This window comes from Xiphophorus couchianus, chromosome 2 (genome assembly GCF_001444195.1).
Source record: "Xiphophorus couchianus chromosome 2, X_couchianus-1.0, whole genome shotgun sequence".
NCBI classification, from domain to species: Eukaryota; Metazoa; Chordata; class Actinopteri; order Cyprinodontiformes; family Poeciliidae; genus Xiphophorus; species Xiphophorus couchianus.
In genome coordinates this window covers 945,845-970,874 of record NC_040229.1, presented here as the reverse complement: position 1 = coordinate 970,874, position 25,030 = coordinate 945,845, and the positions used below count along the sequence as shown (strand labels likewise).

General features: G+C 37.8%; 1 protein-coding gene and 1 long non-coding RNA gene across 4 annotated transcripts; both read left to right on the top strand.

The window, feature by feature from the left end:
- Positions 1-727: 727 nt before the first annotated feature.
- LOC114156005 (transient receptor potential cation channel subfamily M member 4-like) lies at positions 728-22,859 on the top strand. Of its 3 annotated transcripts, XM_028036168.1 has the most exons (28): positions 729-982; positions 5,351-5,412; positions 5,482-5,659; positions 7,247-7,427; positions 8,602-8,771; positions 9,993-10,170; positions 10,323-10,387; positions 10,462-10,695; positions 10,968-11,070; positions 11,149-11,270; positions 11,362-11,661; positions 12,177-12,278; positions 12,401-12,529; positions 13,130-13,259; positions 13,742-13,887; positions 14,468-14,580; positions 14,671-14,784; positions 15,868-15,902; positions 15,991-16,229; positions 16,322-16,437; positions 17,320-17,452; positions 17,537-17,711; positions 18,104-18,269; positions 18,363-18,544; positions 19,048-19,180; positions 19,257-19,329; positions 21,838-21,931; positions 22,095-22,859. In XM_028036168.1, exons 1-28 carry the CDS (start codon positions 920-922, stop codon positions 22,124-22,126), a joined length of 3,768 nt encoding a protein of 1,255 aa, XP_027891969.1. In that variant the 5' UTR covers positions 729-919; the 3' UTR covers positions 22,127-22,859. The 3 variants fall into 3 exon arrangements, with proteins under 3 accessions (XP_027891978.1, XP_027891969.1, XP_027891984.1); XM_028036177.1 differs by lacking the exons at positions 21,838-21,931; positions 22,095-22,859 and having other exon boundaries at positions 728-982; positions 19,244-19,329; XM_028036183.1 differs by lacking the exons at positions 729-982; positions 5,351-5,412 and having other exon boundaries at positions 5,546-5,659; positions 7,230-7,427.
- On the top strand, positions 19,641-21,803 carry LOC114156021 (uncharacterized). Its single transcript, XR_003597885.1, has 3 exons — positions 19,641-19,666; positions 20,967-20,969; positions 21,423-21,803. It is a non-coding gene; the product is annotated as an uncharacterized LOC114156021 (long non-coding RNA).
- Positions 22,860-25,030: the final 2,171 nt, after the last annotated feature.

Sequence of the window (25,030 nt, the reverse complement as noted above, 5' to 3'; positions counted from 1 at the left end):
GAAAAGCAGAACAAAGCGGCTGCAGACGTCCAGACAGAAGACCTACGGAGGACAGGAGCCACGAAAAGACATGGCCTCACCAGGGCTGGGCAACTCCAGGCCTCCAGGGCCGGTCACAACTTTTAGATGTATCTTTACTTCAACACACCTGAGTCAAATAATGAGGTCGTTAGCAGGACCCCACAGCTGCGCCACAGCTGATGACAAACTGAACCACACTGAGGACAACAACATGCAGTGAAGAATCAAGACTTTGTCCAAGAACAGCAAAGTCGCCTGTTGCGGAGATCATGAGTTGAACTGCTCATTCATTAATTAGCAACACAGATTAGGGAAAGGCAGCAGATTGAATATATGTAATTTTGAAATTAACTTGGATCTAAAACTATTGATTATTGTGTTTATGCTGTTGATTAACCTTGCTAAATAAAGCATCATGAAAAATTCTACGGTGTGGACAATCAAATTAATGTTGTCATCTTTTAGTGTAGAGTTCTTTTAATGATTGTAAAAACTAATCTCTAGAACTATTGGTTCTGATTGTTCTCTAGAACTATTGGTTCTAGAGATTAGTTTAAGATAGATATAGATAGATCTGTATTTACAGTTGTCATGTCAGGAAGTGGACTCAAAAAGGGAGCAGCTAAAGTAATTTGTTTTTAAAATCCTGTGGTTTTGACAAGCCACGCCCCTTTTTTGAGTTTGCTACTCATGCAGCTGCGCTGTGACGACACACCCTCACCTGTTAGGTGTGTCTGGGCAGCAGTGCACCTCGTTAAACCTCTTTGACTGCAGGAACAACACAAGCAGGAACTGGTATTATAGTGGCGGAAAATGGCCAGAGAGAAATCCTGACCTGGAGTGCTTTCCTCTCCAAACCTCCCGCTGACGAGGAAAGGAAAGGAAACAAAAGGGGAAGATGAAAGACACCGGAGAAGTGCGAGGAAGCACAGACAAGCTCGGGAAATCTGAGAAAGACCAGGTGGGTAAAGAAGAGAAACAACTAGACAAGTAAAGCGAGCTGTGTTATGACGGCGGTGATGGAAAAGGAGCGGAAGAACAACGTGGATTTGTCCTCAGAGCAGCGGCAGGCATTGTTGAGTCTCGAAAGTAGAGAAACAAGCTTTGTGTGGACCTCACTTACTTACTTACCTACTTACTGTCGCTGACACCGATTATAACAATGTTTTATTTATGGAAACCCACGAATCTGTAGCAGCGTGATTCCGGAGGGAACGTAAAAGTCCAACGTAATCCTCAACACCGCTTGTCCAACAAGTTACCGGAAGTTAGTTGACATATCGCGTTGGGTAATTACCTGGATCAAAGCTCCGACCAGCAACACATTAAACGTGTTTACACTTCAGAGACCTCGGTTAACTAGTTGCAGATGTTGTGCCGGGATCTGTTTGCGCTTCTACACTGTGATTTACCGCTTCGTTCTAAATCCACGGTGACTTTAAGTCAAGTCGTACAATAAAACCAGTAAATTTATGTATTTAATCGTTACTGTTCACCTCGGAATCATTCAGACTTCCTAAGTAACATTTTGACCATTTAAAAAAATATTTCTGAAGAAATATTTTGGTACGTGTCACTAAAACACGCACTGTCAAAACAAACATTTAAAAATGTCATTTGAATTTCTCTAGCATTTAATCTGTTAACAATTTAATACTCTTAACGATATTGTCAAGCAGTTTATTTAAAAACCAAAACAAACTAAATCTACACTAACGTATCATTTCCCAGTTTTTTTTATTTGAATCCATTTACTAATATCAGTAAACATAAAACAAGCGACTTCTTACTGGTCTTTTGAATAAATCTAGAAGCACTGGAGTTGCATTTGTATGGAAGAAGATTAATGCCACTGAAAAAAGAATGAAAACAAACAAATCTGAATCTCACAATTCTGACTAATGCAGGTAAGCATTAAGAAATGCTCATCTTTTTTAGATTAGATGCAAGGAGAACTGATTTGTTGTTGGATTTATGTTTTATTTTTTACTCGGCATTCTGACAAATCAAATTGTACGTTTGTCTCCCTGGAACGGCTTTGACTTCATGTGGATGTAGCGATTTCGCTGAGAATCGGACATGAATATCTTTTACTCGATGTCATCAACCAGACTGCAGTTTTGTTGCAACTGGAAATGCTAAAGATCTTTGATAGTGGAACCATCCCAGTCTCCCCTGGTCTTCTGACTGTTTTATTATTTTCAGCTTTTCCTGTTTACCATGCGGTTTCAAATATTTTGCTGCATTTAAAGTAACTGCACGCAAATAAAGAGGACAGGCTTGGTTAGTTGGATATGAGGTTTTGGTTTTGACATCACACCTGAGTACAGTGGTTGTTTAGCAGCTCAATCTATTGACTACATTACTATCTGTTATGTGCATGCCATCAGTAAAGTTTGTGTTTCTCTGGTTAAATAGTTTACTCTCACAGCCTTCACAACATGGAATACACATGCAGCAGAGATATTAATATTAAACTCAGGTTTTCCTGTGGCTGCTCTATTGTCCTGTTTAGACTTAAGGGGATGGTTAATTTTTCCATTTTTCCAGGACAAGCAAATTCTCTGTTTTGCACATTTATAATCTTCCAACACACTGAAACCCTGACATCTAGGCTTCTGTCGTCCACGTTGTTCTGCAGCTCATTTGACTCCATTAATTTAAAAAGGTGCCTCAATAGAAAACATTGGTTTTATTCAGTTTATCATAACGATTGTGTGCAGAAGTTCCAATAATTTCAGTTGGAATTCAACTCATATTATTAGTTGAATTGAATTATATTCAAATAACATATTTTGAGTATAATATTTAAAAAATATATTATGAAATAACCAGTTTAAGTTGTTTTATTAGCATCTATTACAAAAAAGATAAATAAATCATGTAGTGTACAAGGTGTACCTGAACATTAAGTTGGTTGTTCTGACCGTAAAACACAGGATAGAAGAGCAACGCAGAGTTAACTTTTCTGAGGAACTTGATTCCTCACAGCAGCTATTTCGCCAGACTGAGGGCCGCGTTCCATTTCTTTAAACGGTGCCAGTTTACACGGCTTCTGTATGATCCGAGTCATGTGCAGAACTAAATGGAGCAGACCCAACTTGCAGAATATGTTTCTGCAACAATGCAGAAACATATTCTGCATTGTTGTGCACATACCTGCACATGTGTTCATGCCACATGGGTACAAATGCGGTTACACAAATGTGTAAAAGTGCCACTTTGATCACTCAGACTGATGTATAACATCAAAACATTACAAATACTGAAGTATTACGTTGTGTCAAAGGATGGATTCCTTTACAATCAGCTCTGGTTGCATGTCTGCAGGTAAGGAGGAGTTTTCCCGTTAAGTGGAAGGGAATAAATTGAACTGCAGAGACGGTGTGTCAGAGCAACATGCGGCAGACTTAATTCATTCCTTGTATGTGTAAAACACGCATCTATTTTAGTAGAAGCTATCAGAGATTAGCTTCCTGGTAAGATGGATACAGTGTTTTAATAAATTGTAGCACAGTGTAAGTTTAGTGGAAGGAAAAAGTGTTGTAGAAAAGGGTGCACACACAGCTTGGGTAACTGTAGGTCAGAGAGGATTAGAAGAAAAATAAGTCTGTTACAATGAACAATTAATTAATTACATGATAAATTTAAATGAGCTTGATCATTTCCATTCTGATTTATATTTTTGAAAGGCAACTTTGTTTATTTGATAATCCATTTTATTTATGGTTTTGATTGTTGTTTTATTATATATTTAAAATGTCTTCCAGTTGCAGTGTGGAATGTTCTGTACAAATTTGAAGTTTATTATTTTTTGAGATGGCGAACTTGCATTATTATGCCATTATGATCTCATTGGTTAAAAACAATACGGGACTTTAATCACTGCTGAAAAATAAAATCAAATATTTGGTCTAGTTTCTTGTGGAAATATTATAGTAAACCAAAACTAATTTTCCAGCAAGACATAGATAAAATTTATTTTTGAAAAGTATGAGTTCCACTGGCAGGACATTTCACTTATAACATGTGGAAATTATTGCAAGTGAAATAATCTGGCAGTAAAACTAGCATTTAAAAAAAATCAATATTCACCGTTTCCTGCATGAATTATGATACTTTAGGAAACGATTTTTTCCAGTGTTTTTTATTTTTCTAAAAGAAATTGTAGGATTTTTATTTTTTTTATCTATTTATTTTTACAGGATCAGTTGTAATTTTCTCCAAATACAAATTTGTTAAATACATCAATAGTCTCAGGGTCTTTGGGGATTACTTTATGTCACAATATTTTATTTATCTACTTGCCAGAGTTCTCTGCAGTAGAAGGAGGGACTGAATATTCTTGAGTTGGTCGGCATGTTTTTGTTAAAATGTAAAATTTGTTAAGTTTTTTAACAAAAAAAATTTCTTGCAGCATGGTCAGTAGTTGGCAGTGCATTGTAAGATGCACCAGTGTCCGGATGGATGGATGTGTGTCAATCACCCTTTTATAGCTGCCCACAAAGGCTTATAAGACACAATAAAAACATAGTCAAACAAGGGGACCGACATAAATATTCTTTAAATAAAAAGCGTCCTCTTTCCAAGGTGCCTTCAAAATAAACTGTGCTAACTGAAACACAAAATACTTAAACAGCGCATTTTACCCTCACCCATTAAATAAAAGAAATCTGGATGAACATCAAGTATTTTAGTAACTAAATCATTTCTCAACCTCAAGTACAAAGGGCAGTAAAACAAAAAGTTCACTTCGCTCTCAACTTCCCCCAAATCACCCAGAGGACGTCTCTGGTCCTCTGGGGCTGAACGGTGGTCTGTGCGCATTTAACACATACAAATCTAGAGGAAACACAAACAAATGGCTTTTCTGTCCACTGCAGTGACCGCTGTGCATGACAGGGTTAAATTATTATTGACTTTAAACAAACTCCTATATGTTGGTTAAAAATGAGTTAGTTATGTCTTATTTCACGTGTATTAAAATAGTTGCACTTGAAATTAGACCAAAAATACTTGGGAATGTTGGTGTTTTTTGCAAAATATTTCTAATTTCAAAGATGTGAGAAAACCAGCCTCTACGCTGCTGCTTTGCTTCATGGATTTATGTCGGCTGAGCATAGATTCAAAGTTGAATCAGCAGCGCCCTGTCAAAAGTCACATTCAGGTGTTCGGGTCGAGTCTGACTCTCCAGCTTGAGACATTCTCTGTTCTCAGCTGCATTTTCAGCTCCCTGCAAGCAAACATGCACAGAAGGGTAAGAGTGGGTTTAAACTGGACTTTGTAAACGCTTTACTGCAGCTTCCTGAACTGTTTGAAATCTTCACAGACTTGGATCGCCAAGATCTACAAGAAAAGAGTTTGCACCACCTTCGTGGAGGACTCTTCCAGGTAACTGCAGAGTGACGGTTATGTGCTGCGGTGTGGATATCGGACCCTCATCTCGTCTCTTTGTGTCAGTAATGGAGCGCTGTGTCAGTGCGGAGGAGCGAGAGACGCCCACTCCTCCGTGGCACTCGGGGACTGCTTCAGCACGGCCATTGTGAACCGCTGGGACCGCGCCCAGCACTCGTCCGAATACCCAACCGACGCTTTTGGAGAGGTTCAGTTCGCAGGAGCCAGCAAGAGACACAGCCATGTGGGTCCCTTTTGTTTTGCTTTAAGAAGTCTTATCTGAATTGGTTAATAAATGTCTTTATCTTGGGTCCTCAAGATAAAGACATTTATCTTAATCTTATGACCTAATTATCAAGAGATTATAGTATTTGTCAGCACATTGGAGATTCCTGAACTCTGACCTGTGGCTGCACTTAAGTAAATAAATTGTCCCATTGTGGATTTATTCTGTTTCAGACAATCCAACTACTTTTACTATCAGAGAAAGAACTAAGTAAATACTAAATCCAGTTGTTAAATTATGGTTTTATTTGTAAAAGTGATCCAAAGCAACTTGGCTCCACGTGGAAAAGCCCAGTACACTGCAAAAACACAAACTCTTACCAAGTAGTTTTGTCTAGTTTTTTTGTGTAAATATCTTAATAGACTTGAAATAAGACAAATTTAACATAAAAATAACTTTCCAGAAAGAAATATGAGCTTTTTTTAAGTCGATAACTTCTTAATATTGATGAAAAAGTTTTTGCTCCACTGGCAGATTATTTAATCTATAACAAGATATTTCCCCCCATTTTTTTTAGTGAAATAATCTGTCAATGGAGCTGGAACTTTCATCAATACTAAAAAATTATTGATTTGAAAACAAGCTCCTATATCTTGTTGAAAAAGTATTTATAAGTTAGTTTCCTCTTATCTCAAGTGTATAAAGATTTTCTACTAGAAACTGGACCAAAAGTACAAAGATGTTGTGTTTTTGCAGTGTAACTGGTTGAACCAGCCTTTGCAGCACAGATTTTCCTGAGATATTTACAGCAACTACCAATGAATGTTGCTGTGGAGGAATTTCAGCCAACTCTTCTTTACAAATTTGTTGTAATTCAGGTAATAATAAGCAACTTGAAGTTGGATTTTTCTATTTTATGTGGTTTTGGTCAACATCCTTCTGCAAAACCCAGGTTCTGGTAGAGAGCAGAAATAGTGGTTCCAAATTTTTATGTACGACTAATTTTGTTTGGATAGTTTTTACACCTTTATTAAATGATGTATTTTTTCTCCATTTAACAACTTTGTAAAATTAATTTTACACAAAATCTTACCAAGTAATTTTGGTCTAGTTTCGACTGTAAATATCTTGGTGCACTTGAAGTAAGACAAAACTAACTTGCATGTACATTTTCAGTAAGATATAGCAGCTAGTTCCCCTGGCGCCGTTACCTAGCAACCCCAGCCAAGCCCAGCCCATCACCTAGCAACCCAGTTCTAGTTCCACTGGCAGATTATTTCACTTATAATGAGACATCTTTTGCATGTTATGAGTCAACGTATCTGCCAAAGAAACTAGACCTTTTTCATCAATATTAATGAATTATTGACTAAAACTAGATTATATTTCTTTGTTTGATTTGTCATATTTCAACAATACTAAGATATTTGCACTACAAACTAGACAAAAATTACTTGGTCTGATTTTGTGTTTCTGCAGTTTATCAAACGATCCCAGGTCTGTAAGAAATTTGCGTAAACCTGTTTTTAACCTAATGTCTGATCCCTCGCTCGGATGTCTGCTGGTTTCTTTGATTTTTAACTGACAGAAACGTCTTTCTGTCAGTTTTTGCGCCTGTCGTGGGACACCCAACCATCTCTGGTCTACGCCTTGATGACGACCCACTGGCGTCTTCCCATACCAAACCTGGTGGTTTCTGTCGTGGGTGGAGAGGGCAGAACGAAGGTGAAGACCTGGGTACGAGAGGTCCTCAGGCAGGGACTTGTGAAAGCAGCACAAAGAGCAGGTGAATGTAAACCGAGTTCTTTAAAAACCAGAGCAGAAAAGATGGAAAAAGGGACGTTTTTTCTCCACATTGGAAAAGTCAATTATAATCCAGAACAGAATTTCTTTTTAGACAAGGAACTTTTTACACATTTACATTTATTTACTCTCTTTGCATCATACAACCTTGTGCAGTGTTAAATCATTTATGCGACATTTACACTTCGTCCAACACTACAGCCACTGACTTCTGAGGATTCTCATGCCGTATTTTTTTTATTTCATATGAAGATCAAAGCAACGATCTGCTTGTTAATGAACTGCTTGCACACTGTAAAGACACAAAAACTCACCAAGTATTTTAGCTTCTAGTGCAAATATCTTGGTCCACTTGAAAGAAAACAAATCTAACTTACAAGTAACATTTTGGCAAAACATATGAGCTTGTTTTAAGTCAATAATTCCTTAATATTGATTAAAATGTACTAGTTACATTGGCAGATTATTTCATTTGTAACATGGAAAAATGTCTTGTTATAAGTGAAATAATCTGCCAGTAGAACAAGTACTTTTACCTTTAGTATTAAGGAATTATTGACTCTAAACAACCACCTATGTTTTGCCGAAAAGGTACTATTAATGTTTTGTCGTATTTCAAGGGTGCTGAGATATTTGCACTAAAATCTAGACCAGGGGTGGGCAATCCTGGTCCTCGAGGGCCGGTGTCCTGCAACTCTTGCAAGTCTCCCTGGTCCAACACACTTGAATCCAGCAGCTGAATCACCTCCCAAGTGCAGTCAGGTTCTCCAGAGTCCTGCTAATGACCTCATTATTTGACTCAGGTGTGTTGAAGTAGAGATGCATCTAAAAGTTGCAGGAGTCCGGCCCTCGAGGCCTGGAGTTGCCCACCCCTGATCTAGACCAAGAATACTTGGTAAGATTTTGTGTTTTTTGCAGTGCACAGTCAAATCAGCTGATCACAGTGCTCATTTCACACACGGCTGCAAACAAATGGAAGACAAAAATCAGACAAACTGCAGTATTAGACTGATTAAATCTCCAAAAGACTCAGATATACTTTAAACATGTTTCATGGGAAGATAAGGACCAGCTTTAGAGACTTTGATTTGTCATGGACTTCTGTTTAGACTTTTTATTGAACACATAATGACCTGTGTTGAACTGTCCCTGCCCAGGAGCGTGGATCTTTACAACAGGACTGCGTGAAGGCATTGGCAGGTGTGTTGGCGAGGCGGTCAGAGATCACGCCACTGCAGCCTCCTCTGACTCCCTCAACAAGGTGGTGGCCGTCGGCGTCGCTCCGTGGGGAATGGTGCACAACAGGGAGCAGCTCGTCAACCCTAAGGTTGTTTTAAGAAGCACATGATCTTACCCTAGAGGTTTCTATGCTCTGCTGGAAGGTGTGATGGTTACTGAACCTTTTCACCTTCATTTGTAAAAGGTACTTATGTTGGCTTGTTGACAAACACAAGAGCAACGAGAGTTACTTTGACTGACTTTTATTCTGTTTTTATATCTTCAAACTCCGTTTTACACCACAAGTACACTGCAGAACTCATAAAAAACACAGATGATGTAAAAAAAAAAGTCCCTTGTCTCAGCTTGTACGAAATATACAATACAAAACATAAAGTAAACATACCACCTTGACCTACAAGTGGACCAACTGTTGGACTTGAAAACTAATCCTCTGTCTTAATCAGCTCAACATTAGGTCGGTTTGTAAAAATTGTTTTCAAAGCTTTCAGATGCTGGAAGTTCAAATATAATTATTTGAAAAAAGGAAAGATTTTGAAAAGAGAAAGAAAAGCACTTGAAATCAATCATGTTGTATGAACTTTCGCCATGGCGTTAACGGCACCACAGCTACACCTAGTGGCGAAACATGAACAAAAAATAGACAACTTCTTGAAAAAAATCAATCCTACACATCGCTAACAGAGCATCACAACCGCACTGAGGCATAGTGGCTGCCGGTTACCTAGCAACCCAAGGAGCTCCAGCACGTTTTACCGCTGTACAATGGCTGCTGGAAAGACAAGTGTTTTGTTGTTGACTTATCATCCATAAACCCCTTTCTGAAATTTTGTTGGTTGTGCAGGAGGCTCCACTTCTGCTTTTCAAAGATTGTACTGTTGTTCAAGTGCGCATCTGTTTGCAGCCATTTTTGTGTGCAAGTGTAAACATTGGGTTTCGGGGGGGCGTGGCCAGCAGCAGATTATTTGGGTTTAAAGTGACAAGACGCTCTAAAACAGTTCAAAATATGCAGAACTGAGTAGAATGAAATCTCATTACTGAAGGATGATTTTATGGAAAGAATGTAATGAAGATGTTTTTTTAATTACCAATAGCTCTATCCTAATCTGTTCAAAAAACCATAATGGGTCCCCTTTAATGGTGGAAAAGGTTCTGTAATGCCTTTGTCTTAATTTTGTACATCACTAAAAGCTGCAATTTGTTCAGGGATGTCTCCGCTATTTAGACTCACTGCAGCTGAAATGGTACATTAATTAATTTTGCAGGTTTCTCATCAGAAATAAATTATCGTGGATGCTTTCTTGAGCAGGGCAGCTTTCCTGCAAAGTACTACACAGAGAACTCAGTTCGGGATTCCTGCTGTCTGGACAACAACTACCAGTCCTTCCTGCTGGTGGACGATGGGACAGAGGGCCGCAGAGGAGGAGACATGGCCTTCAGAACCAAGCTAGAGGACCACATTTCCCATCAGCGCACAGGAATATGGGGTAAGAAATATATGTATTTACTTTATGTTCATGAAATGGATGGAAAAATAATCTAAGGACTTCTTGTAGCCTGTTATTTGAACTATTTTGACCTTTTTGGGTAATCTGATAAGCAACGGAAATGAAGATAAAATGAATATTTTTCTTAACAGGTAGCGGAACAATTGACATCCCTGTTCTTTGTATGTTGATATCAGGAGACACAAGCAGTTTAGAGGTGAATTGTCAACTTGATTACTGTCTTTTTGCCTTAGTTTACATGGTAATCATGGAGTTTCTGATCTCTGCCAGCGAATGGATCTGTCGCTAAAGTCCTCCATTCCCTGGCTGGTGCTGGCCGGTTCAGGAGGCCTGGCAGACTTCCTCACTGACCTCCTGGAGAATGTGTCGGCTGCCCCAGTCTTCCAGTCCACCAGTGAAGTTGACGGCGAACCTGGTCCCAGTGTGGATCTGAAAGAAAAAGTCGCAGAGCGAGTCAAGAAGCACTTCCCTGCAGAATCGGAGAGTGACAAACTTGTTGAGCGTGTGAGTTCTGCTTGTTTTTTCTGTACTGAACGAGGAAGTGGTTCTCTCTGCACTTTGCATGTTCAGCTCGAAACATAACAGGTCATGTTTAAGAAAATACCAAGAAAATATTTACCCAAGTGCTTGTGGTGAGAGTTTTGGTCCAGCTGCCCAAAGTGGCAGAACAGACGGTGGCTCAACTTTTGTTCTTGTTTCTTGATGGTGTCCCTCTTTGGCTACTTCAGTCCTGATGTAGGCCAATTTTCTTTTAATTTTGACGTCTCTGTCTGCAGGCTCTACGCATCTACCAATGCAGAGACTTGATTTCAATCCACTACGGAGAGCAGGAGAGTCCCACAGACTTTGACACAGTCCTCCTGAAGGCATTGGTTGGAGGTAGGGAAAACTTTTAAAACTAAAACCTGTAGATGTTTTTATGTGGTCAGACATGATTGTTTTTTATTTTTCTTACAGCAAGTAAGCAGCGTGTGTCAGTGGAGGCCAGTCTGTACAACGAAGAACTGAAACTAGCTGTTGCATGGAACAGGGTTGACATTGCCAAGAGTGAACTTTTCAATGGAGACATTCAATGGAGGGTAAATGGAAAGAAATGCAGAGTTTTCTACATTTTCTTTTAATCGTTTTACCTTTTTCTTGATTATAAAAATGTTATTCTCGTCCAAACAGTATCAGGATCTGAAGGAATCCATGTCAGATGTCCTGATCAATGATAAGCCCCAGTTTGTGCAGCTTTTCACTGAGAACGGTCTAAATATCACTGAATACCTGACCTACGGCAGACTGGAACAGCTCTACTGCTCCGTTCCCGATTCAACGCTGTTATATCAGCTGCTTCAGCGCCAGTTAGTGGTCAGACTTGGAACTGCAACAACTGTGCCTGCAGCAAGTAGCGAGCCAAAATCACCTTTGAGAATGCCAGAAGAGAACTTTCAGAGCGGGCCAACAACAGACATCACCCTTTTCGAGGCGAGTTTCCACTTCCTTCATTGATATTAGACCTTATGAGACTGTGGGAGCCGTAAACAAACCCTTCAGGTACCGCAGGTCATTGTGACCAACTGCTGTCAGACGGTATAACACCTACAACCAGTAATGTACCATTAATAACTTGCTGAAATATCTCTACAGCTTCCAACACCACTGCCTCTGGTGTCGCTCATCTATGCAACTGCTACTATGGTGACATCGTGCAGTGCCATAGTTTCATAAGTTATTTGTTATACATTATTTTACTAAGTGCGATATTAGAGCGTCTTTTTAAAGAACTATTTTTTTTACAATGCTCTAAATATTGTTATATTTTAAATAGTTTTATTTCATTGTGAGTTGTTCATACTGCTGTGATACATGAATATCCCCATGGAGGTGTTTTTCTCTCTATATCTCTGGTTACATTTCTCTCACTCTCTTTCTATTGATATTACAAAAATTATGTGAGAATGAAACACCAACTGATGAAACTTTATTTTCCATATTCTTAGATTTCAGGAGTCCTGGATTTGTTATTGGGTGATACCTGCCAGCCGTTCTACCTTGACGTTTTGGGCATTTCAGACATCAGCTCTAAAAGGAAAGCTGTGAAGGTACGCTTTGTTTTTTCTGTTTGTTTTTGTCAATTGTTTGGATAAGAACTCCTTTTGTTTCTTTTTTAAATCATCTGTTGTGAGATTATGTATTTTGGTCTCTCCTTTTGTCTTTTCCTCAGCGTGTCAGTAGGCTGCTGTGTGAAAATCGCTCGTATCAGGACCAGCGCTGCCTCTACCCCTGGGCTTCGCTCTTCATCTGGGCTGTTCTGCAGAACCGCACTGAGATGGCCACTTTCTTCTGGGAGATGGTAAAATGTCTGACACAAAACAAGAATGTATAACATAACCTTTTTTTTTAAGACAAAAAGCTAAAATATGAATCCTAATTTGAAATGATTTTTATTTTAAGTTTGTAAATCGAATTAAGAATTGTGATTTCTGTCCCAGTTTTGTTTAATTTTCTGTTTAAAAGATTAAAAATAAATTTGCACTTGTCATTTGTATTTGTCTCATTCATCTTGTTTACTGTATTTATTCACACAAAACTGTGACCCAGAACCGTGAAGCAATATTTAGGTGTATCATTATTCCCAATATGTTATGATTTGTACACAACCTTCTTCAGCTTTTAGTTATTTTTTTTCAGTCTTTCAGCTTTCAACATTTTATATTGCTACTAGACATCAATAAATGAGAAATAGGTTGTTTTTAAGGACAACAAAAATGTTTATATAAACTTTTGTTTTTGTCAGTTTGGTATATCAGAAAAATTTCTTACGTTGTCAAATTTTCCATATTTAAGTGTCGGGTGCGTTACATCGAAAATAACTGTATGGACCCGAGAAAATAATGTAACAATATTCTCTAAAACCATTTCACGTCTTTGCTTGTCCTGCCGTGTTTCTCAGGCAGGAGAGTCGGTGCTGACGGCCCTCAGTGGCTGTAAGATGCTGAGAGAACTGTCCAAGCTGGAGTCTGAAACTGAAATCAAACTCTCCATGAAAGATCTGGCCCAGACGTTTGAGAATCTGGCACACGGTGAGACGGTTACTAAAATGTTCCACTTTAATTCAGCCAAACACTAAAATAAATGCTGAGAAATATTATCTTGTAGTCTGCTAAATTTATAAACAACTCCAAACTTCAAATGGTATTTGTCTCAAAATGTTAATGACAGTGACAAAGATTGATTTTTACCTTGATGCTGTTGTCATTGACTCTATAAAACTGCATTTTTATTTTGTGGAAAATTCTGCTTTAGAACAGTTTTGCAAGCTATTTTTATGGAAAAAAAGTTTATTTAGTCAGGGTTTCTGATACTGTTTCTGATCAGAACATTCCTAGATTTATTCATAAAATTAGCATAAATTGCATGAATTTTAAGACGTCAGTTGTGGTTTGTTCAGATAATTGTGTAGCTTATTCTGATCCTTTAAACTCTTCTTAATTGTGATGGTGTCATCAATAAATCTGTTTCTAACGGATTTACCAGGCAAACTAATCTCCTTTCTTTGTCAAAGATATCTTCAACTCTTGCTATCACAGCGATGAAAGTCGTTCCTTCGATCTGCTGATTAGGAAATCTCCTGTTTGGGGAAGCACCACCTGCTTGCAGATGGGCATGGGCGCCGACGCGCGCCTCTTCTTCAGCCACGACGGAGTGCAGGTGCGTCATCGTTTCTGCACTCTGTGATTATTTATCTGTGTTAAAAAAAGCATTGCTGTCTGTCCACAACAATTTAAGATCTTTTCTGTTCTTTCCATTCAGACTTTTTCCTCTCAAAATCTTACAGGATTGAAGATTTTGAGGGGAAAAAAGTCACAGCAATTTAAATTTATGAATTTAGTTGTCAGTTTTAAATTGAGCTTAAACATTTCATCAGTAACGGAGAAAACATGAGCTCCATTTTCCCTGGAGTAAATCTTCATCCAGACTCTCCTTTGCATTTTCATGTTTTTGTCAACACCATGTAGTGGTGGGACTGCCAGCATTTTTAAACCAACTGAACATGGCGAAGGAAATGTTTCAAGCAAAAATATCTTAATTTGTCACTAATAATTTTGCAATAAAATAAAAAGTTTCTGGCGCACCTAATTTGTGCCATTGTTAAACTCCAAAAATATTAGTCCAAGGGCCACAAATGGCCCCTGAACCTCACTTTGGACTTTTTAACCATAACAGCTCAGCCTCTTTTTGCATCTTTTTGTAATGAATCCCACTTGACCTTGCCTCATTTCCCTTCCAGTTGTTTTTGTCCCAGATCTGGTGGGGCGACATGCAGAGAGACACGGCGGTGTGGAAGCTTCTGCTGACCTTTTTCTGCCCTTTCCTCTGCTACACAAACTTCATTTCTTTCAGGTAAAATCTGCAGAATCACGGTTGACATTAGGTTTCCAAATGATTCGGAGTCGCTGTAATCTTGATTTGCATGTAATATTTCCAACACAGGGAAGACTGTAACCAACAGGAAGAGGAAGGAAGGAGCAGCGATGAAGACCTGAGTCCGGATGCGGACAATCACTATGGGACAACCATCTTCTCTTTCTCCGACATCAAGCACATGTAATGATTAATTATTCTTTTATATTTGATTTTTTTGGCCTTTTCAGCAAAAAACATTTTTCACACACAATTCCCTGCAGCAGCAGAAACCTTTTCACATGTTGGCATTTTGCAACTGCGCAATTTTTTCACCAATAAAAATCTGAAAAGCATACATTATGTTTTCACCTCCATTTACCGCAATGCCTCTAAATAAAATCCAGTACCACCTACTTAGTGAATAGGGTCCATCTGTTTGTTCACAAGTCTGTTTAAGAGTTTGAGAAGCAGATGAGCGGAAACTTTGGAGGAGCTCAAATCTGACCGATTATACCACAGTATAATTCCCTAATATTGAGTTTAAAGAGTTTTGATTCAGTGGGTTGAATACATATGCATGTCACACTTTTTCATAATTTCCAAAAAGTTTGAAAACCTCCTGTTGTGTTTCTTCCATTTCAACACTACATGCTACTTTAATGTCAATAACATAAATTGAAGTTTGTGGTTTGCTCTTTGGAAATGATGTTACATCTATACACCTGCAACTAATGATTCATTAAGTAATCAGTTAAACTATTAATTATTCTGATGATTAATCAAATAAAAATATTGGCACTTTGTGCAGATTTTTCATGTAATCCTTTTTTGTATAATATTAGAAATACATCAGATAAAAAACTAAAAATGTCATTGCTTATCATCATTTCTTGAGTGAACACTTGATCTTTTTGAGATGCATCTGCAGTAAAACAAGTCCTTCTAACATAAACATGTGAAAAGCTCAGTCCTTTCTGCTTGACTTAACATCAGTTGCTGTTATATTTTACATATTTACAGACGAAGGTTTTTTATATCTTAAATGATACAAAATGTATATTGTCTTTTGTACAGTTTTCTTTCTTACCTACTGCTTTGAGTGCGTTGTTTCAGGAAATACTCTCTTTTGAGTCGTTGTATTCCAATTAACAATTAATCAACATTGGTTACAATAATTGATTTATAGAATCAATCTGATTAATTGTTTCAACCCTCAGAGGTTTTATTATCACACATTTTTTCAGTTTTATAAACTGGTTCACTGAAAATCTTTCATTTCATTAGTGAAGCGGACGGCCAGCTCTCCAGTCCCATCGGAGGTGAGGCTCTTCTGAAGACACAATCACTGGAAAACACTTCAAACATCATTAATGTTCATTTTCAGGATCTGTTTTTACTTCGACACAGGCGTTCCTCAGCCCTTCAGACCGCCGCGGCGCCCATTCATAGTGTCCCGCTGGCGCCAGTTCTGGTTCGCTCCCGTCACGGCGTTTTTGGGGAACGTCTTGATGTACTTCCTGTTTCTCGTCCTGTATTCGTATGTGCTGCTGTTGGACTTCAGAGACCCGCCCCCTGTAGGTCTGGCCGTCTCGGAGTATGTGCTCTACTTCTGGGTTTTCACCATGGTGTGTGAGGAGATAAGAGAGGTGAGAAACTGTTTAAACAGATTTTTCTGTTTACTATAGTTTGCATTTCCAATAAGATAATATGTTATTTATACATTTTTTTGCTCTTCCAGACTTTCTTTTCAGGGGTGATGACTTTGCGTCAAAGGCTCAGAGTTTACATTCAGGATGTGTGGAATAAATTTGACCTTCTTGCTATCACTCTTTTCATCTCGGGATTAATCTGCAGGTATGAACTTTGAATTAATTTAAACTTATTTATATTCTCTCATTTCACCACAAAAGTTTTTATAGTCATTTTTATTATTGTTGACGTAGAAAGTCTCAAATGATTTTCTCTGTTCTGTTGGTTTATGTTTAAATGTGGTTGTTTTAAAGGCTGACCACTAGATGGTGCTGTTACCACTGTATTTATTTTGCGTTAAGGGGACCCATTTTCAAAAAAATCACATTTTGAAAGTTTTTATACTTAACTGCTTAAAATTACCCACCCAGTCAGTTTTTAGTCAATTAGTTAATTTATTTTGATGTCTGGAAAATGAACCGTTTTAAAAACCTTCCAATATTTAATATATTCAGCAGGCATTGCGTCGTCACCTAGCAACCCTAGCCAAGCCAAGCCCCGTTTCCTAGCAACACAAGCAGATCTCCAGCACATTTGGTCAGCTGGTTTTACCACTGTATGTGCTGTACAATGGCTGCTGGAAAAGACAAGTGTTTTGTCATTGACTTTCAATCCAGAAACTGTTTGCTTCATTCTTGTCTGTTGCGCTGGAAGCTCCACTTCTGCTTTTCAGAGATGTACGGTTGTATAATTGCGCATCTGTTTGCGACCATTTTCACGCGGTTGAGTTGGGGGGCGTGGCCAGCAGCAGCAGCGACAAGACGCCCTAAAACGGCTCAAAACAGGCAGAACTGACCAGACTAAAATCTAATCATCTAAGAATAATTTTGTGCAAACAAATTTAATGAACATGCTTTGTGTCACCCATAAACCTATTCTAACCTGTTCAAGGAAGCATAATAGGCAACCCGTAACTGTATTTTAAAGTTTGACCACCAGATGGCGCTGTTATCACACTAATTATTTTTGCATTAACATTTATTTCAGGATGTTTGAATGGTCTTATGAGTATGGAAGGGAACTCCTGTGTGTGGCCTTCATGGTCTTCACCCTTCGTCTCATTCACATTTTTGCCATTCACAAAGAGCTGGGACCAAAAATTGTCATTGTTGGCAAAATGGTGAGAAAAGTTTCCAACATTATTCATTTTTCTGTTGTTTTTTTTTTCCCAGTGCAACAAAAAGCGTCTCTCTTTTCTTTTAAGGTGAAAGATGTCTTCTTCTTCCTCTTCTTCCTGGGAGTTTGGATCATGGCGTACGGAGTGGCCAATCAGGCTTTGCTTTACCCCCGCGACCCGAATTTTGATCGCATCTTTCGCAGAGTTTTCTACAGGCCGTACCTGCACATCTACGGTCAGATTCCTGTGGAGGAGGTCGATGGTAAGATGAACGTTTCATGGATTTTATAGCATTTTGGAATTTAATTTTGATATTTTACATGTCTGAAAAAGTACTGAAAAAGAAAAAACATCTGATTTTCCACCAGGTACTGCAGCCCAAATGTTAGATTCATTCATCTTCTGATTTGTTCCATAATCCCTAAACCCTTTAGCCATCCCTCTGTCCATCCAGCTAGGCATCTTTCCTTTTTTCCCCTCCATCCGTCCCTCCCACCCACCCATTTGTCATCCCGTCCGTCTGTCCATCCATTGGTTTATCTGGGTTTGTATGTAAACCCAGATGAAAGCAGCAGTAAATTGACAATAGAATGAAACATAACTACTTTTCTCCTGATCTCAGTGTTTTTTGTTTGTTTTGTTTTTGTCCTTCAGTTAAACATGTTTGGGATGTAGAATGCACCGAAAACCTGACATTGATTGAAGAAGGCGCTGAGCAGTGCAGAAATCCCTCTGGTAACTGGTTAGTGGTCATTCTGCTGATGGTTTATCTCCTGGTGACCAACATCCTGCTCATCAACCTGCTCATCGCCATGTTCAGGTAGGTGGACCAGGAACGGACAATCAGATGACTCTGATTCTGGTTTAATTAAATGACTCTGATTATGGGTTTACTCTACTCTTGTCCACGCAGCAACACGTTTACTGAAGTCCAGGCCAACAGCGAGTTCTACTGGAAGTTCCAGCGTTACAATCTGATTGTCCAGTATCACTGCAGGCCGTCACTGGCTCCTCCGTTTATCATCTTCTCCCACATCAATCTTTTCATCAAGAGGAAGATCCGTAAAGTTCCCTCTGTCAAGGTTCAGCAGTTTGGTCAGTATTTTGATTGGATTAGCAAATTTCAGTGTTTCAGATTCTTTATTTGGGATTATACATTTGAGTGACTAAACTAAAATATACATCAAGTTCTTTTGGAGACAAAATTTTGCAGCTTTATTTCAGACAAACATTGTTTCATGCTTCCAACTTTGGGAAAAAGTTGGGAGAATGCCTATTCCATGTTATAAATTATGTAGTCGTAGGACATTTAACTGATTCAAGCACAGAATTGACCTCAAATATAGTAGAGAACTTTTATGACGAATTAGAGCAGAGACTGTGAGCCAGGAGCTGTCCAGCATTAGTGTGTGACCTTACTAATGCTCTCCTGGAATGGTTCAGTATTTCCAAAACACATTCCTCAGCCAATGAAAGTCATGAGGGTGTAAAGTCAAGCACCTTATTTTTCTTTGCTTACTGCCGCCTTTTTAATACAGATTACATGAGGGTCAACTTTATGTTTATGTTACCATCTGCTCTCCTTTGCCTTTTTGTAGTTTTGCAGTTAAGTCAGAAGGCTGCCAACAGACTGATGACATGGGAGACGATCCAGAAGGAAGACTTCCTCACTGCCCAAAACAAAATCCAGCAAAGCAGCGACTCGCAGAGGCTGAAACGGATGTCTGTCAAGTGAGTGTATAGATTACTAATAATGATGACAATGATTTATTATTATCATCATTTGAATTTCAGTTTTTCTCTCTAGGATGGATAGTGTTGCTAAACATATGACTGAAAACAGAGACCTTGACCAGAGACTTCGGGCTCTCGAGAACGAGGTGAGAATAAACTTAAAGCTGTCTTTGTTCCCACAGTCGCAGTGCTACCTGCTTTTGAGTTTCATGAATGTGAATAAATAAATAACGAAAGACAGAAAAATAGCAGAAAGATCAAGTGTTAAGAATTCCAAAGCCACGTCATGTCTTTGAACACATCACCGTTTAAACAGCCTGAAAACGATGAAAAAAGTAGCATCCAGTGACTCTCATGGCCAAAGTTGGAAAGATTAATGGGAAAGGTGATTATTTCCTACTTCAACAGGCATTTATGAGCTAATTAGGCAAGGCAAGGCAAGGCAAGTTTTTGCAAGTTATGTAATTACACATAAATACATGTGTATTTAGGAAATAAATACCCCAATCACCTCACCCATTACAAATATGTTCCGCGGCCATGACTTTGTTCCTTTATTCTTGCTAAAATACAGAAAACTACAAGAAATTCCTCTTGTAATTTTTTAAAATGAAGCAAACAAAACAAAACCACAAGTAATGAGGCAGGCAGGCAGCGATGGAACAGTAAACAAAAAGTGGAAGTCACATCAGAGTTTGACGTTTGGTACTACTAATTAAAGCTAGCATAGCCTTTTCTCTTGTTTTAAACAAGTTAGCTCTAATTCGCCAGCTAGCTTTGCTAACAGCCGAAACATTACACTGATGTTGCATGTGATTTATAGAAATATTTTTAAAAACTCACTGCAAAACAACATATTAAAGATTTTAGTTGATTAAAGGTGCAGGTGATGTATTACAGCCACAGAAAATTAGTTCAAAATAAAGTAGTTTTCATAACCAGACAAGTTTGTATTTTAAGAATTTAAAAAGAAGTTTGTTTTTTTTCAAAGTACCTTTTTGTGACTTTGTACATAAAACTTGTTTTCCTTAGTTTAAACCCCTGTATCTTTAAGACCCTTCTGGTCTGATTTGTCATTTCTCTTAGTGTTTATTCATGTATACATCTTTTGGTTTGATAATCAGCTAATGCGAATACAACAGAATACATAACTTCACTTGCAGCTGAAGAATCAAAACGTTAACAATCAATAACTATGATAAAACTGGCCGGATCTTCTCTGCATTATGCTGATTAATTTTCTATGAATTTGCCTGCCTTTTATGTAACATTAGTTTTGAATAGAGAAAAAAAACACCTCATATTCTGCCTAGTCAAAGGCCTCTCTCAAAGGAGAATATAACAAAAGAGAAAAGGTTGGAGATGCACAACGAATTTCACACACAAACACAAAAACAGGGTAAACAGATATGAAAAGGAGAGGCCTGAACTTAAGTCACATCTTTCGTGATAAATTCACTGGTTATCAGGGTATTTATTTACAGTTAGACCTGAACTATGTTTTTAGCTGCTACTTTAGATATTAATATAACCGGTTATCGTTTAGCCTCCAGTTAGCCGCCTTAAGTCAATTTTATTTCCTCAAATGTTTTTTTACCCGTTTTTGTTCTAATTTTGTTTGACATTCTTTTAACTTAAAAGAAAACTATCTCAATAAATATATAATTAACTTTGGTTTTTGTAATGAGACAAAATTCAGATGAACGTAAAGAAACAATCCCTCAAGATAAAAACCCTTCAAATAGGAACTGAAAACTGACACTATGCACTGAAACAGAATTAGATTGTCGGGAATACAGCTGAACTTTAAAATATTTTATAGCCTCATAGTTTTTGAACAGCTTTCGTTTCTTCATTATGGCTTAACTGAGGTTTTTGCCAATGTCCTCATAAACCCATTGACTTTTATGTCATTGTGTTTTTTTTATCAGTTAAATGGTTAATGTTCTAAAAAATACTTAATTTCTATCCATTTCCTGTTGGTGTTTGTCAGCTATCTGACCTGGCACTGGATCAATCCACTGGCATGTTGCATGTTGATGTTGGAAGTTATTCTTAGTCATCTTAGTTTCTAAGTTCATGTCACAAATTGGTGTATAACTGCTGATAATTGCAGGATGAATAAATGTTTCTGAATCGTTTAATTCTAAATGTTGACTTGAATCTTTGCGTGTTGAGATGCTAGGCTAACAGTAATCATATCTGTTTTCATATGACTTGTTGATTATTAAACTTGCAGTGTATATGTATATGTTTTTGTTTTCTTTCATTACAAAAATTGCAGATAATTGTTCTCCTTCTTCTTAAACCGTTATGTTTTAAATGACTGGCGTTATACCAGATTGCTTGTATTTCTCCAACATGCCTGCTGAGTTTCTGCTGAATGAATCCTAAAAATAGGGCGTGGAGCTGGACTCAAATTTGATAATTGTTGAATTAAAGTCAAAAGTGCAAAACCTAAAGGATTTTTAGATGGCTTGGCATCATTTTCTTCTGCTAAGGGAAAATAACCTGATGAATTTAACTTTACTTTTTCTTTGGTTTGTTATTTTGTTTGTATTTACCTTTAATTCCTGTAAAGCACTTTGTATTTTCCTTGTTGCTGTTGATGTGCTATATAAATAAAATTACCTTTTCTTCCTTCTTCTCCTCAGATGGAGAACTGCTCAAATGCTCTGAGATGGATTGTTGATACTTTAGCACAAGGTGGTGCGTTTAAACCACCCAGACCGCCACCTACGTTTAGAGGTAATTCCCAGAATTATGCAAAAAGCTTCACAAGCGTCTACGGGAATATTGCAGCAATTTAATGTGACACAGACTGTCAGCCAGTTTGACAAGTTATTCAAAACTACAGGGTATTTATCCTCACATCTGCCATCTCTTACCCTTCCTGTGATTTCCCACACAGATGGCGTTCCCAGTTCTTCCAGTTCGTCGTAGCTGGACCGTCACGGCCTAAAAGGCCTAAAAGGAACGTGACACATTGGCAGCTTGTTGAGGCTCATACATGTGGTTCCCACCCGTCATTATCACTGGATTAAAAACAACAATCTGCCTGTTACACGTTCAGACACACCTAAACGTGGAACAGTATTCATGGACTGATATTGAAATGCTGGTAGTTTTTTTTTTTGTTTACTATGTTTGCATTCTGGTCAGTTTAACATGATCTGTGCTGTAGCTGATCTAAAACTGCACTGTAAAAAGACAGTGCAGTTTTAACTACACTTAAAATAAGGCAAAACTAACTTATAATTAACTTTTCTTCTTGTTTTATGTTTCCATTCGCAGATTATTTCTCCAATAACATTGGAAAAATGTCTTATTAGTAAAATAATCTGCCAGTGGAACAAGAACTTTTTCATACATTTTAAGGAATTATTAAGCTCATACAGTTTGCTGAAGAGTTGTTTGTGAGATAGTTTTACCTTATTTCAAGTGTAGTAATATATTGGCACTAGAAACTAGACCAAAATAACTTGGTACGATTTTGTGTTTTTGCAGTGTGTGAATATTTACTTGGGGAAATAATGAGTATTTAATTTTATTGTGTTTATTTACGGTTTATTTTAAGACGGTTGCTTAAAATTAGCTGCAAAAACTGTTGTCTCTCATTGAGCCTAATAATTTTATACCTTCTGTCTAATAAATGCATGAAATGATGTTGATTTAACACTTGTTGTGTTATTGAAAGCCCTAAACTTTTGTTCCCTCACACTTGTTCACATAAATTTGGGATACTGTACTTTTTAGACTTTTCATATTTATTAGATGGATTTTGAAATCTAGAAGCCAGTTGCCTTAATTTAAAAAATAATTTTCAGGAGTGGGTTTGACTTTTCTCATTCGGTTAAATGCATTCGGGTCACGTAAAACTCATGGGAGGAGGATTTACTGAGGACAGGGGAGTCATGGGCAGAGCAGAAAGGGCATGGTGCCCGGTTTCAACATGACATGGCTCCACTGAAGGTCACATAGTGGAGCAAACTGTTGAAGGAGCCTTTACTCTAAATAGTTAGCTGGGCCAGCTGTCGATCGCATGCAGCAGCAGCTCACTCTGAGAAACGCCGTCATCCCTTCCTGACGTACATTTCGTCTGACTGTGCAGGTTTACAGCAAGGATTATTTAAGATTATTTAAAATATGAAGCCATCCTGTGACCCGCTTTCTACTCTCACTGACGAAACCTGAAAGTGAAAGCATTACACGGTTAAAAAGCGACTGGAATGTGCACATGACAATCTTCTTCATTTCTATTTACATCCACGCTGTACATCATGCTGTCATCCTCCTCTAAGCCTGAGATCATTTTACAAACTGGCATTTAAAGACATTTCACTTTGCTTTTTATCACTTGCACCTCATAATATTTGGCATCTTATTTATTTAGATTATATTTCATTTCCTCACACTGCAGAGGATCAACTGTTTGGTTGTAAATACAGATGAACACAACTTCACTAAGCACAGCTTTCAATCAGCAGCCACATTCCTGTTGGTTCATTTTTGTATTTTTAATTCCAAACCAGTGATGTTAATGAGAAATATTTTGAAAAGTGGCTTTTTGTGACTTAAAAAAAGTAATTTGTTTCATATTAATCCAAAAAGTGAAACTCGTATTAACACAGAGTTCACTCTGATTATTTAGTTATGCCTCACAGCTAACCCCATGAGATGGATACAAATCATTTTCAAAACTGAAATGTCACTCCTCAAGTCCAGTGTCCTGCTTTAGACGTTTTCCTGGCTTAAATTGTTCTCTAGCAACATATAAACTACACATTCACTTAATTCAGGTTTCATAAAACAGGGAAACATTTAAAAATATTCAGGCTACCAGCATTCAAGGACTGACTTTGGAAACCACTGGCCTGAGATTTGACAATTATTCAACAAACAGGCTTGACAAACCCTGAAGACAGAGTAAGTCAAGAAAAGTCATTGTTGAACAAATTGGTTGGAAGAATATTAATGGAAAGTTGAGCGGAAGGAAAAAGTTTGATGGAAGTTTCCTAAACAGAAATAACTGTAGTTTTAATAGGATTGGCTGCTATTAATGCTGCACTGTTTATTTAGTCATTCATGCTGGCCTGCACTTTCTTCATCAGCTGCAACCCATAATCGAAAAGATCTATGAAAATTAACAAATTTGCAGTTATGTTATTGAGATGTTTGAGAAGGGAGGGTAGAGGGCCCAAAACTTACAAGTAAGAGCTGAAGCTTATTTTTACTCAAAAGTACAAAGTAGCCAAACGAGGAATGACTCAAGAGTCGAAAAGTAACTGATCAAAACATCAATCGTTTAATATTTTAAAATGACATCATCAGACGGATGAAAATATAAAGCCAAGAGGAAATTTTTGGTATTTTAAGGACAAAAATGACAATAATTCATGTAGGTAATAAAAAAAATTTCCAAATCAGTTTCTGTCAATAAAAAACTGATGAAACTTGAACAGAAACAGCAGGCCTGTGTCTGGTGAGTTTCTGGTTAAAACATTTTTTATTCAGTCGGTAGAAAATCCAGAAGAATAGAGATACTTCATAATAAAATTGCTCAAGTAAAATTAAAAAGTACAGCGTAGTAAAAATACTCTTACAAATACGTTTTCACCAGAATGTTATTACAGTAAAGATAACTAGTTTTTTCAGCTCTGGTTTGGATTTTCAATCATTTTCAGCAAAATTTTTGTTAGAAAAAAAAAGCACAGTACATCAAAGTGCATCTCACATTACTAAATATCTATAATTATTCCGTCTTTTTCCTGCTGGTGCTTTTTTTTGTCCTCCTTTGCCTCATGCAGGACAGACCCTGAGCAGGCGTTCCCATAATGCACCGTTAAG